The sequence below is a fragment of the Homarus americanus genome, unplaced genomic scaffold (assembly GCF_018991925.1).
Source record: "Homarus americanus isolate GMGI-L3 unplaced genomic scaffold, GMGI_Hamer_2.0 scaffold59495, whole genome shotgun sequence".
In the NCBI taxonomy this organism is placed as follows: domain Eukaryota; kingdom Metazoa; phylum Arthropoda; class Malacostraca; order Decapoda; family Nephropidae; genus Homarus; species Homarus americanus.
This window is the reverse complement of record NW_024732415.1, coordinates 4730326-4749169: the sequence shown is the minus strand read 5'-3', so window position 1 is coordinate 4749169 and position 18844 is coordinate 4730326. Positions and strand designations below refer to the sequence as shown.

The window sequence follows — 18844 nt, the reverse complement described above, 5'->3', positions numbered from 1 at the left end:
TACAGTTACATATACTATACTGTACTGTACATTTAGTAAGTGAGCAACACAGGAGCACCTTAGCTATCGTCTTTATTCAAGACATCTTCCGGTCATGAGACCCACTAATCCCCCACCCAGACAGTGGGTTACGTGACATTGCATCAAAAGGTCAGTAACATAAGACCTACCAATCCCCTACCCCACTTCCATCTTAAGTGTTAAGATGTAAAAAAGTGTCTACACTTGTTTTACATTCAGCAGGCTGGACAGTGTATGCCTACTGTAGGCTCAAGATGACAGCATCTGCTGGTGAGTACAGTACAGTAGTAGTATACATTATTTAGTTTATTTTCAATATATTGTACATACAGTACATGTAGAGAGGTGTTTACGTAGATAAATACAGCTCTGTGAGAGATGCGTCGTTTAGACTCGGAGAAAACTTTCCCTAGTGCAAGATGGAAAATTCCAGTCTTGGCTGCGACACAGCTCCATTCATGCCCATATCTTATCGATTTTTTTTTTATTCAAACCAAACTTTAAGATAAAATATTCAGGATTGTTGGGGAAAAAATTGTTTCTAACTTAATTAGAACTGATTTTATAGACTTAGATATCAATATTTCTTATGGTTGTCATAAAAAAAATGAGTCCCCATCATTATACAGTTTTGTAAAAATATTTATTTATGGATCTTTTATTGTGAAAGTCTTGCAGAGAATTTATACCTGTACTGTATATATAAATTGACCCTTTTGACTCATCAGTAATGACTAACAGTAAGTAAAATGTGGGTATACAGTACAGTATCGCTTTTCTGACAGCATTGCCATCAGTGTTAGGACTGTGTAGTTTTATCAGATTCTCGAGAAATTGCAGGTTAGAAATTTTTACATGACTTGTGAAGGAAAAAATCATTAAGTGCTACAAGCAGGAAAAATACTACCCATACTGTACTGCATTGCAGAGAATGTACTGTATTGTGTCACTACTGAATGTTTATATGAAGTTAACTTGAAAGATGAAATTCTGCACGTATTGAATATCATTCAAAAACTTTTTTACATTAGTAAATATCATAAAGATAGTGTGGAGGTTGTAAATAAAACTTGTAAAATAATGTGTGCATGGAGAATCAGGAGTGATATACAGCACTGTACAATGTGTTTCACAGTGGTTATATTATATATATTAAATAACATCATACTGTAGTATTGATCTCAAACTTTTATGTTATTTAGATCGTATTGGACGTGCACCACTGGCGGAGGAATTACATTTAGTTGCAGAAATGGTGAATGAAGCTAGTAAGGCTCTTGCTGAAGAGGAAGACATCGCAGCTGATGCACCAGAGGAATTCCTTGATCCAATCATGTCACATTTAATGACTGATCCAGTTATACTTCCATCATCAAAGGTTTGTAACACTGCAATTATGCTTATGTAATTTACTCAAAATTACTGTTTTATCTACTTCCATACAGTAATTCATTTCAAATTTTAACATTGTGTACCTGTACTGTGTAAGTAGGAGTGTTACTTTGTAGATATAACTTTAAGAATGCTTTACAGTTGTGAGACTGTATTCAGTTAGAGGAATGAAGATATTTATTTCTTCTCACTTCAGACGGACCTCAATATTTACACACTTGACTATTTATGATGACCTAAGTGAATACCATTTTAAAATCTGTGGAGTACAGTAGGTTTTGATGATTCATGGTATAGGGATCAAGCATGGAGAGGTGATTCCTAGGTAGAATGTGTGATAAACTTCTGTACTGTACAGTATATAAGCACAGTCATAAAAGTTATATTTTTATGATAAATATAACCTAAGAAGTTAATGGTATCTAAAAATAATAACAAAGTTGTAATGATAACTTTTGTTTTAATATTCAATGCTATCTTTCATGGCAGTGCAGGAACACACCCATCTTCAATGGTGACAAAGTCAGTGAACTGGGAGTGGCCATCATCTATGGACAACTCAAACCATGGCATGAAAAATCAGAGCCATGATTATGGCTAGAACCAATTTACACTCAGTAAAAAACTACCGTACAGGTGGGATCCGATGATTTTCCAACTGAACATTCCTGTTGTCTCGCGATGGTTGGTAGGCCTGAGTGTGAAACATTTCGTACTTAATTTGGTAGGCCAAAATTAACTATTTCATCAACAATATTGAATTACTTTGTTACAGTATGACTGGAAAATGTCAGTATATCTAGATAAACTGTATGTTATATTAAATGTTCCACACACTGTGGACTACAGTAACCGTGGAAGTGGATGAGTTGCCATATAGGAAAGCATTACCTATATGTTTGCCAGAATTAGTGGATATAATAAAGATATAAGATTATTTTGCAACCGAATTTCGAATCTGTATTTGCATTGCCACTTCACCTTGGGCTAATGCTACATTATGTCATTCTTTATTCGTATTGTAAAATATACCATGCTGTTCCGAAACATCTGAATAGCTCCACAGTTCACATAACATACACATTCTTTATGTAAGATATCAGGAAATGTTGGTACCACTAATTACGTAAATCACAATATTAGGCTGTTACAACACCGCTCACAATGTGTATTCGACATGGAGAAATGAGGCATAGAGTTCCGATCAAGTTTCAAATTGTGTTAGTAGGGCAGCAATAACTCTGATTCGTTTCAGAGTGCCGATCACTTGTTAAAAGCATGTGTGGCCGGACCAATACACGCACAGGGCTACCAATGCGAGGAATGCCTCAGGGGCCTTTTTGATACAATTCATATGTAGTGTCAGTTTGTTTCGCGCAGGAATTGTAACGGTAGTTTTTTCCAAGTGTACATTGGGGCACTATAATTGTACAGTAGGGTCGGGATATATCGCGAGAAAGGGTCCAAGGATGTTCGCTATATACTAAATCGTGATATATAATTACAAGTAATCAATGGGGAAAATAGGGTTAGGTTCTGGAGGCCAATAAAAATGACTAAACTTGACATAAAGTGGCACAGTCTAAAGTTAGCAAAATATAAATTGCATTGCTGGAATCCTTGCAAGACAGCAGATAATTTGAATTCAGACATCATATATTTTGCACATGAGATAAAAATTTTAGCCCTTTGCAATAAAATTACTAATTAGAACTAAAATTTGTATGTCTATTGCGAACTATAGCATGTATATATTCAAAATAATCACTATCTTAAAAGAATTCCAACAATGTTAATTATATTCTCCCAGGTCAGTTCAGTGACATTTTATAAGAGAAAAACTTAGTCACTTTTAAGGACAGATAAATAAATATGCACTAGACCTTGGCATCAACTGTAAAACTTATCACCTCACTTCCCTCCCCCCCATCTTCCCAGCCAGGGTTGGGTGGTTTTAGGCTTAAAGTTTATATCTTATATAATATCACAGACTAAAGTTAGGAGAATATAATTTACATTGCTGGAATCCTTGCAAGACAGCGAATAATTTGAATATAACGTCATATGTTTTGCACAAGAGATAAAAATTAATCACCTGTACGTATCACATTACAGTAGTAATTTTTTAGTTCTAGTGTATATGTACGTATATATATACAGTATAGTGATTTAAGGGCGATTTAGGAGTGTTTCTGACTTTACATGAGGTCCCGGGAATTAACCCTTAACCCTCGTGTAAGTTGCGAGTCTACTGTATATTGGACAATTTCGAAAATTTTGGTAGTAGTGATAAAATTGAAATATTTCCTGCACGATTTCCCTCGCGAAATAAAAAAAATTATCGCTATACACAGTATAGGAAAATGTCGATAATTTTGGTAGCCGCGATATAAAAAAATCTTTATATAAAGTTGCTATACAGTGATCCCTCGGTTAACGAGCGCCTCGGTTAACGGGTTACCTTCCATAAGATTCTTAACTTCAGTTAACGAGCAATCTCTCGATTAACAAGTTTTTTACGAGCCGACCTCAACATGTTTTGCTTGCATTTGGCGGTCCACCAGCTGTAGTATTAGTCCGCCAATACAGTAATCGGTTCTAGGGCTTAAATTCCTTACTATTTTAGTAAATATCAAGAAGTTTATACTATTCAATAATTTTAACAGTTTAATATTAAATTTTTTAGTCATTTTAACAATTATTGAACATAATTGAAGGTAAGGAAACTAGATTTATGCGCGCCATCCAGCCTGGCAACACACCAAACAGGCACCAGTCTCTCTGTCTTTTCAGTGGAGGTAACATCTTGCTTGAGACACTCTTCAACTAAACGCCTTTTTTCTGTGTTTGCAAGCAAATTATTGTTCATTTTGAAATTTATTTTACATATTGCCAATATATAATGCAGTGCAGTGTTGATTTAAAGAAAATAATCTTGAATTACACCAAGAGAACTCAAATTTTATGGGTGAAATGGCGCCATGGGGTGACTTCTCTTCCACCCCAATGCCTTCTCTTCTCCCTTCTCCTCCACCCCCATTCTAATTCCCATCATCATCATCATCCAGGAGCCTTCTACATACATACCTCAAAGTAAGTGTACTTTTCTACCTTTTTTTTTGAATTTAGGCAATTTTCGGTGAGCTGGAACCAATTACCCAAAAACCCATTGAAACAATGGTTTCGGTTAACGAGTTTTTCGGTTAACGAGCAACCTTCTAGAACGGATTGTGCTCATTAACCGAGGGACCACTGTCTATCCCGACCCTACTGTAACTTAGAACACTGGCAGAGACAAAACATTACTGCTAAACAATATTACAATGAGATCTTTTAAGTTTCTTCCTTAGCTATTTAAGTGTATGCCCTACAAGTGTGCAGAGAAGCATGACTAGTGGGATGATGGACAAAACAAAGAATGCCAGTATTTGAAATTTACATCCATATGACATGTACTGAATGAAACATTCTTTGCAAAGAAAAGATAAAGGTACTGCTTAGGTATACAGTAAACTCTTTATATGACACAATTCAAAACATCGCTTTTGTTATTTCACGGCACTGAAAATATCTCCCAACTTTCAATATTTCACGATCAAACTCCTTTGTTTCATGATGTAAGCCCAGAAAAATTTAATTTGAGTAAATGGAACACCATGTTCATTAGCTGATGACAAGAGAAAAGAAAGTAATTTAGATACTGTTGTACCTAGTGGTATTAAGAGCACACTATTACTGTAGAGTAAGTCCTCGTTTAATGTTGCCCCCAACAACGTTGTTTCGTTATAACGTCGCTACTCTTTAGATACCCATGATTCGGACAACGTCCCGCTGATTCGGTATAACGTCGTCGCAGACTACTTTGTACGGCGCATCACCCTCTCACCCAGTCAGAGCGGGAGGAGGAGCTACCCTCCATGTCTCAGTGACTCGCCACCCTCCTCCTGTCCCACCCTCCTCCTGTCCCACCCTCCTCCTGTCCCATCCTCCTCCTCTCCACTACCCACCACACACTCACTCCACCTCCGCCCATCAGTGAGTACAATACAAAATTATTTAGTTTATTTATCTTTTTGGATGTATAATATTTATTTTCTATAAATATTCCATTGAATTTATGTACTGTATATGTAATGTATTTTATGGGGCAAAGGGAGGCTGGGAATGTAACTCATGTATTTTATCTGTTTATTATGGGGAAAATTTATTCCGTTAAAGTTGTTTCCGTTAACGTCACGGTGTTCAGGAACGGAACCACGACGTTAAGCAAGGACTTACTGTATACTGTATATATGTGCTGTACAGTACATGCAAAATCATAACATGTGAATGGTTGGGAATGTTAATGTTGGGTTCATGGCCTCGTTGGGCATTTTTGCTAGTTGCGAAGATTGTCTGGTGGCTGACAACCCACTCTCAGTACTTTTACAAGGGGACCGGTGGTAGAAGCGGTACCGTTCTTGCCTCGCAAGCGAGATGTCACGGGTTCGATTCCCGGGCCAGTGGAAGTTGTTTGGACTTACTTCCTAGCCCCCATTAGTCCCTGTTCACCTAGCAGTAAAGTAGGTACCTGTTGTAAGTCGAAAGTTGCGAATTCGTATTCAGGGAGTTGTTGGAGCTTCCAATAACTTGATGACATAAACCACTGACTCTTCAGGCTTCTACGCCCTTGACTCTTCAAGCTTCTACGCCCTTAACTCATGAGACATAAAGGCAAGCATGAACTTAGCATGCTTCCCTGTTGGGCGCTGTAAACGCTTCTGCGCTTCACCTTACACAAGGATGTAGGGGAGTGCCCAATAAATAAAAAAATAAATAAATAAAAAAAATAAAGTACTTTTACGAGTGGTTTCCAACAGTCTACTTACTGTCTAATCGCTCAGTACCCGAGAATGACTTTCGAATAGTGTAAAGAGCATTAATATCATGTAAAGTAACCATTATAAGTACAGTAAACCCTTAAACAATTCAGGGGTTAGGTTAATGAAAATGCTGTGATGACCCAAAACAGTGATGTTCACCTACGGGAAGCCAAAATTGCCAAAAAACGAAGAAAAGACCACTCCATTACACATTTACTTACCACATATGCTCTTTATTTTTTTTATTTATAGTTTTATATTATATTTTCCATATTTCTAAGCTACATTAGAGAACTGTAATGATTTTTTCACAACTTTTATTGTTTCATTACAAGTAACAATATACTGTCCAAGGCGGCCAGGCTGGCAAGTCAGCTAGAACCGCTTCCTTAGATACACGTTCACTTCTCCCACATACACACCTATGTTCTTCATTTTTCTTATTTTATACAGCCACTCCTTGACTTGCGATGGGGTTAGGGACCCAAATCCAGGTCGTAAGTCGAAAATGCAAAGATAATACATAGAAAATTTAAAATGGGTGTCTCTTTTTCTTCTCAGCACCACAAAACTCTCACTTTTAAGCATGCCAGCCATTTTAGAGGGAATTACAAACGAAAATTTTGTCAGTACACAGCGCAATCGCTAATGTCGGGATCTCGAAAATACGTAATTTGAAAAAAATTGGGTACAACTCGGGCGGTCGTATGTCCAGGTGGTTGTAAGTCGAGTAGGTCGTAAGTCGAGGAGTGGCTGTAGTTTAAATTATATTTTCTTTATTTCTAAGCCACAATGTTTATACAGAGTAGAATAATTGTTAACGACCTCCGTTTTCTGAGACCAACGCCAGGAGTCACCTGGCTGACAAACCAGTTAGGCGTGGCCTTTGAGATGGTAATGCATGTTGCCTCTGTTACATATATTGAAACTATAACTGTGACTTTAGAAATAAAGAAAATATAATATAAAATTATAAAATAAGAAATATGAAGAGCATGGGTGAGTATTCTGTCTCTCTGATGCAGTGGAACTCTCCCGCGCCACCGTAAAGAACCCTCGTGGCAAGTAGTGGAAGTGTCAAACACATGTACACAACTACCCTTACTCCCCATGCAACCAGTAGTGCAATCCGCAGAGGGGTAAGGGCCACATTGTTTAAGAGTTTGGTGTAATAACAAAACTCCCCATAAGACATTACCAGTCAACTGTGAGATGGCTGTGCCCATTGCCATTGTTACATGTAATTAATGAAACTAATATATAAAACTTATGGAAAATTCATTTCATTATTGTAATGTGACTCAGAAATAAATAGTATGAAATAAGAAAAAATGAAGAGTTTGGGTGTGTATGTGTGGAGGCAGTGGGCTACTGTAACTACATTGACACTAATTGTCACACCAGCTGACACCATGCTTCCTCCTCCGGGGTCCGATATAAAGTCAAGGCATACACACAGGGCAGCCACGTGCGTCTGAGCCAGCTGGCTGACTGAACTGTGTGGTTCACTTGACTGAAATCTGTTCACATTTAAATTTAACTACTGTATGACAAAAAAATATCTGAGGACAAAGTGGATTTCATGAATATATTCACTTCATTGCCAGAGGGATAACTGTATTCTATTTAGCAGAATGACCCTTTTGTGGAATCAGCCTGCATTCTTTATTCCGTTACGTATATGGAATGATTACTGTACTGTAGTAATATCTCCGTTAGCCGGAATCCCTCAAACCCGGAACTCTCCTATAGCCTGAATTGAAATTTTCTCGGAAAATCTTTCCCAGAGCCGTAATTTTCCGGAAAATTTCGGCTTTGAGAACGATTTTCTGAGGGGCCCATTATCCGGAAAATTCCGTGGATGGGGGATTTTTTTCCCGGGTTTGAGAGATGAAAATTAGCCGCATTTTCCGAAAATTACAAGAAAATTTTCCGGTACCCAGAAAATTCCAGGGATGGGCGATATTTTTCCAGGTTCGAGAGATGATGTAATGAGCAATTTCTGGAACTTTCGAGAAAATTTTTCCGTCACCACGGAAAATTCCAGGGATGATGGCTTTTTTTCCGACTTTGAAAGAGTTGTCTCGTTACGCAGAAATCTCTCATTCCCGGAAATGCTCTGCGCCAATTTTACATCCATGTTTTGTTAAAATATATATCCTATTAATTTTAAGTTTGTGCCTCAATTATTGTATTATCTTTATCCATTTTAGCTGTACCATTAATAGTTCATAAATAAATTAATATACAACCATAAAAAGTAATACACTGTAGTGTATTTATTTTCTGCTGATGACAATTGGCACTGTTTTTGTGTCTCCTGCCCAAACTATCTCGTTCAAGTTTACTGTCCCTTATCTTGGAACATTGAAGTTTTTGGTTATTAATGGTGTTATTTGTTATTACCATATGCTGTTTGTAATTGCTAAATACAGTACAGTATAGGTATCCCTTGTTCTCTGAATGGGTTAGTTTCCTTGAAAACCATTCAAATAGTGAACATTAAATACAGGGTAATGGAACAAATGTGGGAAATGGAGTTCAGTTCCCCAACAAGAAGAAAATCTCAATATTATACAAGTACCTAAAAAAAACTACTTTAATTTAGTACCTAACTTCTGTATGGTAATTGCTAAACTAAATACAGTAAAGTATAGTGCACATTTAGTACATTAGCTTATTGGAGAGTTGTCAGTGCTCACCATGTGGTGAGGAGGGATGGGCTGATTTGAATATTTTATCTGACCATCTTTCAGACAAATGAAGATCACTTTCAGATTGTGAAATAGTGTTGTAATAATAAAATTTTCAGATAGTGAACATTTGGATAATGAGGGATACCTGTACCTTGATTGCTTTATGAAGAATTTATATTTATTTACTAAATAACATTCTCAGTAGGCAAGTTTTTATCTTCTTGTGTTTTTTCTGCATACAACTGTAAAATTATTCTCCCTTAGCCTCAACAGAAGGATTAAAGTGATGGCTAAATTATGGAGTGCAGCTTAGAATTTAGGTCAAACATTTTTTGCATGAAAAATGTCCAAAATTCACCCTGTGACAAACATTTGGGGGCAGCTTATAATCGTGTACAGGTATACACAGTACAGTATAACGAAATGGGAATCTGGCGCTCCTCCACTAGACAGTGAACCCTCACTTTACGCGGTCAATTGAACCCACGGCGGCCCGCGTAAAGTGAGAAACGCGTAAAGTGAACAACATAACATATGGGATTAATTGAAATTGAGACCGGGCCGACCCCCAAACTCCACTTTTACAGACACAATACCTACGTTGTAGTAAAAATAACTTCTTAATTTTATGATGGTATGCACACACAATTAATAATTAAGAGAAATACTGTATCAATAATATTAGGTTTTTTAACACTTACATTAGTAGAAAAGATGGCTGGGCACACGGGGATGGGGGGTTGGTTCCGAGGCAGAGGGCAGATTATTGGCCCTCACCTGTATTACTTGTATCAATTGTATCACTATCCACCACAGAGGCTTGCGGGGCGGGGCCTCTTTGTCAAACCCCTCAAAGTCCATATAAGTCCATATCCTCACTATCATTATCACTATCACTGACTTGGGCCGGCTGTGGTGGGTGGCGGGTGAAGAACTCGGTAATGTTTTGATGACTGGGCGACCTTGTGCGCACCCTCCTCGCGCCGCTCTCCGCGTAAAAGGGTACACACACCACGGAAAGTGAGCATTCCGTGTTCGGCAGGGTACCATGTAAAACGTGGAAACGCGTAAAGTGGGACCTCGTAAAGCGAGGGTTGACTGTATAAACCTACAGTATTATGATTAATGTACAGTACTGTAACCCTCACCTATACAGTCAACATAACCCTTCCTCTGTATACACACACAACACACTTGTAATGTGCTAACTATTGTAATTTCTTTTTTTGAGTAACATGACACGGCCTCCCTCTAATTATACTCTTTATGTGTGACAAATATTTTCTTTTATAGTTAACATGTGACCGGCAGACCATTGCACGACACCTTTTGTCAGACCAGACGGATCCTTTCAATCGCCAGCCACTCACTATGGAAGAAGTCTTTCCTGACACTGACCTCAAGAACAAAATTACAGCGTGGTTAAAGCAGCAGCGGGCATTAAGAACAAAGAAGACCCAGGATGTGGAACTAGAAAACTCAATAATGAAGAAGTAAACGTTAAAAGTTTTATAATCTTTTCATTGCTAGTTGAGGGCCCTGCACCTTCTCCTAGAAAATGTGCTTGGGTTTCCATTCCTGTGCTGATCTTGCAAGAAAAAAACAAAAAAACAAAAAAAAGATGGAAAAATATCCTCCCCTTTTGTACAAAATAAAGATCTATATACTGTATAAATAATTGTATATCAAATAAGATGACACTGATTTGTTGTACAATACTGTATTACAAATGGTGTTGTTTATTATTGTTTTGCTTTTTATGATGGAGCTTTTTTTTGTTGACTTGTTTAAAATCAAAGGAACTGTTACTTTATATGTTTTGATATTATCAGTTAACAGTAATTCTACATTCCTCTTTGGTTTTATGAGGCGAAAATGTTAAATAAATTTTGTTATTTCGAAATTATTTCTTAACCTGACAACTATCTTGTGTTTACTTAGAGATTGCAGTACTGTGAAGTTCATTCTTTACCTACATTGTGTAAAAATAATCTTCTCTTTAAAAAAAAAAAATAGCTACTCCACAAATGATTTTCAGTTCTGGCCCAAGATTTAATTATCACACATACAAGACCCTATTTAATAATAATAATGAAAGCAAAAAAAACATTTTCATAAAAAAATATTAGTGCAGAAGATTTTGTTATACAAAATAAATGACAAGAAAAAATCCTGATAAAAGCATTAAAAATTCTTGATTATTATAGATAATATAGACAACAAAAAGTGCTAAAGTTTTTATCATGATAATTATAATGAAATTAATCGATCAATTAAAGTTGTGGATCAGCCTCCCATAAAACAAAACTGCTTGTTACTGATACAGTAATTGATTATTCAGGATCATATATAGTCCTTAATACTCTCATTTTTGATGGGTTCTATAGTCTTGTAGGTGACACATGTGAGGTTCACACCTAATTGCTAGTCAGATTTATTATTGATTAAGACAATTTACTTTCAGTATCATGTTGAAGTGACCGTTATCAATATGCTTATACAATAATATTATGTAACTCCTCTGCAGTTTTTGTTACTTCATTATATGAAATGATGAATTGTTCCGGTGGTTCTCTTTAGTTCCTCAGTGGAAGTATTGACACAGTACAGTACTTCTAAATCTGGTTCAGCCATAAATATGCATGAAAATAATGTCAAAATTTCTTTTCCTGGTTTCCACCATTTTTTTTTTTTGCAGCTTACTCCAAAGATATTAAATCTCCAGTGCCAGTGTACAGGGGGTCCCCGGGTTATGAACGGGTTCCATTCCTGAGGATGTTCTTAAGTCGGAAATGTACGTAAGTTGGAACACATGCTAAGTACAGTTGCCAGCAAAAGTTCTCCCACAGCCCTGTGTATCAAGTTGTGGGAGGAGTTTTGCTGGCAACTGTACATACTGTACTTACAGAACAATGCTTAAAATCCCACTGTATCATAGCCTAAGTCCTTATATACATAGATAATCACTTCGATTAAGAGAAAATAAAAAATAGAATGACAAATTACAGTACAGTAAATGAAAGTAAAAAATAAGTCATCGGGTAAAATAAATACTGAACTGTACTGTAAATTTAAAGTTTAATCGACGGGGATTCTTAAGTCAGACATTCTTAAGTCGGTGACCCCCTGTACAGAAGTTGTTCAGTTTATCTTTACAAACTTTCAGAACTCTCTGGTGATTCACTTTGCATCTTCATCCTTGACTTTCTTAGTTTTTCTGAATTTTCACTCGCCTTCTAATTTTTTTTACTTTGCTGTGTGTCCTCTGGAACAGATTTTCTCCACCAGTGACACACAAAGCCAGGAGCCTTAGAGAGCACCCAATTTAGAATAATAAGCTTAATAAGTCATCCCTGCCAAGTTTTATTAAACATAATTTTAAGTAGAATAACATTTAGAATAGAAAGCTAGTTACCTGAAGAACAAAATGGATTTAGAAAGGGGAAAAGGAACTAGAGAAGTTATATTTGGTTTTTGAGTTTTGAGTGAGGCCTTATATACTTTATTTTGAAATTTTTTTTTGATAAGGTGAAGCACAATAAATTTATATAGATCTTTGAAAAAATAGGCATTAATGAAAGGATATTAGAACTTTAAAGAATCTTTACTGGCAACAGGAAGCTCCATTGTTAAAAAATAATGAACTTGCTATGTACCTGTAATTAGTTCTGTTAGTAAAGTTTTTTTTTTTTTTTTTTTTTATTATTATTATTATTATTATTATTATTATTATTATTATTATTATTATTATTATTATACAGTATTACCCCACTTTACGCAGTTTCACTTTCCGCGATTTCTCATTTACGCGGTGCCTCGCCAGAACCGAACTTTCACTTTCCACGGTGCATCTACTCATATACGCGAGAAGCGGCATGAGCAGGATGCGCACAAGGTCGCCCAGTCATCAAAACATTACCGAGTTCTTCACCGGCCTCCCACCACAGCCGGCCTAAGTCAGTGATAGTGAGGATATGGACTTATATGGACTTTGAGGGGTTTGACAAAGAGGCCCTGCAAGCCTATGTGGTGGATAGTGATACAATTGATACAAGTGATACAGGTGAGGGCCAATAATCTGCCCTCTGCCTCGGAACCAACCCCCCATCCCTGTGTGCCCAGCCATCTTTTCTACTAATGTAAGTGTTAACAAAACTAATATTATTGATATTTCTCTTAATTATTAATTGTGTGTGGATACCATCATAAAATTAAGATGTAATTTTTACTACAACGTAGGTATTGTGTCTGAAAAAGTGGAGTTTGGGGGTCGGGCCAGTCTCTATTGGAATTAATCCCATATGTTCTGTTGTTCACTTTACGCGGTTTTCACTTTCCGCGGTACCCCATGGGTTCAACTGACCGCGTAAATCAGGGTATTACTGTATACAGGATTAGCCCACCTGGGCACAGGTCACTGACCCACAGTGGGGCCTGGGGGGCGAAAATGTAATAACACTACTAATAATAATAATTAGTTCAAATTAAATAAAATTTTTAATAAAAAATAAAAAATAAAATAATAATAACAATATTAATAATAACAACAACACTGATAATAATATTAATAATAATAATAAAGAAATACCCTGTACAGGAGGATGTATGCAAGAGCAAGAAACCAAACAAGGGTAGAGCTGAAAAGGAGTTCCAGAGGCTGGATGCAAGCGAGGTCAAGTCAAACCCAAAGGCGTTTTACCGCTATGGATAGTCAAAATTAAAAATGCGAGTAGGCTTGAAGATGGTAGTTACGCAGATTCTGACCAGGATAAAGCTGAAGCATTGAACAGCTTTGTTTCCTCGGTCTTCACAAGAGAGGATGCGATTAACCTTCCTGCGTTTGAGGACAGACGGTTCGACACAGCACTAACCCACATTGTGTTCACAGAAGAGGATATTAGAAATAAACTGTCAAAGCTAAAGGTCCATAAGAATCCCGGCCCTGACATGGTGCATCACATGGTGCAATAAGCTTGCCGAGCCCCTGAAGATCCTGTTTTATAAATGCCTGGATGAACAAAAGGTCCCCAGTGATTGGAAGGTGGCTTATGTGGGTCCTATCTTCAAGAAGGGCGATCGTCACTCCACGAATAACTATAGACCGGTGAGCCTGACCAGCATAATATGTAAATTATTTGAGAGTATTATCAGAGATGCAGCAATGGAACATCTACTACGAAACTACCTGGTAAAGGATTGCCAACATAGTTTTATGCCGAGGCGCTCCTGCTTAACACAATTGCTCAAGGTATTGGATATTTGGACCCATATTCTGGAACGGGGTGGTAATATCGACAATATATACCTAGATTTGTCCAAGGCTTTCGATAGTGTACCCCACGAAAGGCTGAAAATCAAACTGGAAAGTTACGGAATTCAGGGAAATGTCCTAGTGTGGATAGAAGACTTTCTACATGACCGCAAGCAGTGTGTGTGGTGATAAATGGCACGAAATCATCACCTGTACCTGTCACAAGTGGGGTACCACTGGGCAGTGTATTGGGTCCACTGTTGTTTGTTTGTTTCATAAATGACATGCCTGACGTTGTACACTCCTCCATACAAATGTTTGCCGATGACACCAAGTTATTTCAGGAAATCAAGAACCATGCGGACTGTGAAGAGCTGCAGAAGGATCTCTGTGAGCTCCAAGAATGGTCGAAGAAATGGCTGCTGAGATTCAATGTCATGAAGTGTAAGAGGATGCACCTGGGGCATACCATCGGTAAGGAGGCATATCATATGTCCCAACGGGATGAAAAAACTGCACAATTTGAGACTGAATGTGAGAAGGACCTAGGTGTGTATGTTGACAATGAGCTGAAGTTCTCGAGCCATTGAGCGAAGAAAGTAAATCAGGCAAATAAATTATTTTGTCTTATAAGAAGGTCGTTCAGATATCTAGACAGTCCGTCCCTCGTAACGATCTTCAAGAGTGAAGTGCTTCCCTATCTGGAGTTCTGTCATCCCATCTGGTCCTCGAGATATGCTAGGGACTGTCAGTTGGTTGAAAATGCTCAAAGGAGGGCCACCAGACTGGTGCCTGCACTTCGGCACCTCAACTACCCTGAGAGATTTGAGCGCCTGAACTCGCCTAGCTTATACTACAGACGGGCAAGGGGCGACCTAATTGAGGTGTATAAGCATCTCAAGGAGCACTACTTAGCTGAGTGTCCTTGCTTGGAGTTAGCGGACGCTCGCCCCATAAGGGGTCACAGCTCAAGATTGAAGAAGCCGCAGGTCCAGAAAACTGTAAGGGCAAACATTTTTGGAGTGAAAATTGTGAACTCTTGGATCAATCTACCAGAAAGTGTTGTGACGGCACCGAGTGCGAGCTCTTTCTAGACCAGACTTGACCAACACTGGAACAGGTTCAGGTACATTCAGGTGCCGGTGCATGCCCAGTACTTGCCAACAGTGCATAACAGAGACGTGACCGATTGACCAAGCTGCTAACGAGCCACTCAATTGGTGAAGAGGATAAAAGAAAAAGAAAAGTAACAGAGACGTTTTAGTGGATTCCTCCCCTACAAACGCCATTTGTCGCTGACTAGCCGACCCTCGAATTCCCCAGTGTATGCCTTGTGGTCTAGGTCAGCAACCAGCGCCGCCTTACATGACTGAGGTCAACTATTAAGCCACGCCTACCTCCGCTATATAAGACCTCACCTCGTGGTGTCCTCCCTCTCTTTTTCTACCCACAGCCACCAGCAAGCAACACCTCTTCCTCCGCTCCAGCCTGGCGGCTCCTGCTCCCGCCGGCGACCTTGACGTCCCTCAAGCTGCGTGCTCTCCTCTGGGCACCCTCACCAACCAGCTCTCTCTAGTCAGCGCTTGTAACCGTGCTGCCTACCCAGCACCAAGCTGCATTGTATATCCAATACAATATGTATACAGAGAGCACATTATGAGTTTCCTTTCTCCATCCCATCCTGAGTGTGAACCAATATCCCGTACCCCACAAATGGTGACCCCGCAGTGACGCACTCACACAGGATGGAGGAGAAACCGATCACTCTCCCAGTCTTCAAACAACATGGAAGACTGGCTTACTCACACAGAGGCAGCTCTCATCGGCTCTACAGCTACTGTCTCAACACCGCAGGTTAGACACCCTAGAGCAGCTCTGCTACTCTAAGCAGACAGCCGCTCCTCTTCCTGCCCCAAGCACCACGTCCTACCGACCCCAACACACCCATCCTGTCTCAGACGCCGCCCCCGGCCCAGCAGTACCCCCTGCTAATGTCCTGGACCCTCCTCCTGATGCGACCCCACGCACCCCTTTTTTCACCCTCAGGTACTCCCTGCTACTGTCCTGCACCCTGCTGCTGTCGTGGACCCTGCTGCAGTCATGCACCCTGCTGCTGTCATAAACCCTGCTCCTGACGCGGCCCCTGCTCCTGACCCAGACCCACACGCCCCAGCAGGTGCATCTGAGGACTCTCTACCTGCCGCGAGAGAAGCACAGCATTCATCGCCTCCACAACCCTCCTTCTCCCTCTCTTCTCCCTCTCTTCCCCCACAGATCTCATGTATCTAGACAAAGTTGTCTCCCCTAGCGACCGGCTCGTCCACGCCCTCGCCGTTATGTCTCACATGTGGCATACAACCCAGCCGACAACAAGTCTCCTGCACCGCCCGTTCTGCCTCACATGTGGGATGCAACCCTGCAGACAACAAGTCTCCTACACCGCCTGGAGGGAAGGGGGAGTATTGTAGTGGATTCCTCCCCTACAAACGCCGTTTGTTGCTGAATAGCCGACCCTCGAATTCCCCAGTGTATGCCTCGTGGTCTAGGTCAGCAACCAGTGCCGCCTTACATGACTGAGGTCAACTATTAAGCCATGCCTACCTCCGCTATATAAGACCTCATCTCGTGGTGACCTACCTCTCTTTTTCTACCTAAGGCCACCAGCAAGCAACACCTCCTCCGCTCCAGCCTGGCGGCTCCTGCTCCCACCGGCGACCTTGGCGTCCCTCAAGCTGTGTGCTCTCTGGGCACCCTTACCAACCAGCTCTCTCTACTCAATGCTTGTAACCATGCTGCCTACCCAGCACCAAGCTGCATTGTATATCCAATACAATATGTATACAGAGAGCACATTGTGAGTTTCCTTTCTCCATCCCATCCTGAGTGTGAACCAATATCCCGTACCCCACTGCAAGCAGTGTGTGGTGATTAATGGCACGAAATCGTCATCTGTACCTGCCAGAAGTGGGGTACCACAGGGCAGTGTATTGGGCCCGCTGTTGTTTGTTTGTTTCATAAATGACATGCCTGACGTTGTACTCTCCATACAAATGTTTGCCGATGACGCCAAGTTATTTCGGGAAATTAAGAACCAAGCGGACTGTGAAGAGCTGCAGAAGGACCTCTGTGGGCTCCAGGAATGGTCGAACAAATGGCTGCTGAGATTCAATGTCACGAAGTGTAAGATGATGCACCTGGGGCATACCAACGGTAAGGAGGCATATCATATGTCCCAACGGGATGAAGAAACTGCACTAGCTGAGACTATGTGAGAAGGACCTAGGTGTGTATGTTGACAATGAGCTGAAGTTCTCGGGCCATTGTGAGAAGAAGGTAAATCAGGCAAATAAATTATTGGGTCTTATAAGAAGGTCGTTCAGATATCTAGACGGTCCGTCCCTCGTGACGATCTTCAGGAGTGAAGTGCTTCCCCATCTGGAGTACTGTCACCCCATCTGGTCCCCGAGATATGCTAGGGACTGTCAGTTGGTTGAAAATGTTCAAAGGAGAGCCACCAAACTGGTGCCTGCACTTCGGCACCTCAGCTACCCTGAGAGATTGGAGCGCCTGAACTCACCTAGCTTATACTACAGACGGGCAAGCTGGAACCTAGTTGAGGTGTATAAGCATCTCAGGGGGCACTACTCAGTTGAGTGTCCTTACTAGGAGCTGGCGGACGCTCGCCCCACAAGGGGTCACAGCTCAAGATTGAAGAAGCCGCAAGTCCAGAAAACTGTGAGGGCAAACTTTTTCGGAGTGAGGGTTGTAAACTCTTGGAACAATCTACCAGAGAGTGTTGTGATGGCACCGAGTGTGAGCTCTTTCAAGACAAGACTTGACCAACACTGGAGCGGGTTCGGGTACATTTAGGAGCCGATGCATGCCTAGTATTTGCCAACAGATTGGAGAACTGTGGTGGTCAGCAAACCTCTATTTTATGAGGATTGTACTGATTGATATTTAAACTTGACAAAATTTCAGATTTGACACCCCTTAAATTGTACTTGATTGCCGACCCCGGGGCGATATTATTAATTAACTAAACAAAAATATGCCACCTGCTTCGTTCATCAACAAGCCCTGGCAAAATTATGGCTACGCCCTTAACACATGAAGTATCCATTTCCGGATATATATTTTTTCTCTTTAGATTAACAGACGAGAAACATGCAAATTATGACTGAAAAGACACCGGCATTTTATGTAGTAGTAAAGTGATACCAGGAACATATATATTACTGTCATTGGTCTAGTCCAGTTTTGTTTACACGTGACAAGGGCCCATGTGGCGAACACGTGCGTTGAATAACAGCAAGCATGTTCGCTAAATGATCAGCCATGCAGATGTACACTAAAGGAAGGGAAAATAATAAAATGATCAATTTTTAATGTCATTTATACGAAACTGAGATTATTTGAAACTAGGTGTATTATTTTCAATGTTCATTAGCATTCCAGCAAGTTTGAATTAACGTACTTATAGGAAACTATTTGGACAACTGCACAGCTATTCCATAAAGGGAAATTATTAATTAATAGATTACATTTAATAAAGATAATACACATTTTTAGAATATTAATCTAAGCTGACAATATATTATAAATGCACATTGTTTTTTCAG

The 18844-nt window shown here is 39.8% G+C and overlaps 1 protein-coding gene across 3 annotated transcripts in view; it reads left to right on the top strand.

The window, feature by feature from the left end:
- The window catches only part of LOC121868627 (ubiquitin conjugation factor E4 A-like), a 40001-nt gene extending 29132 nt beyond the window's left edge, over positions 1–10869 (top strand). For 2 of the 3 annotated variants that reach the window (XM_042369457.1, XM_042369458.1), the window contains exons 13-14: positions 1224–1399; positions 10265–10869. In XM_042369457.1, coding sequence (XP_042225391.1) covers positions 1224–1399; positions 10265–10468 — 380 coding nt within the window. In that variant the 3' untranslated portion in view covers positions 10469–10869. Of the gene's footprint in view, positions 1–1223; positions 1400–5218; positions 5349–10264 lie in introns of those variants that run through there. The other variant, XM_042369460.1, reaches the window with a different exon arrangement.
- The last annotated feature ends 7975 nt before the right edge of the window (positions 10870–18844 follow it).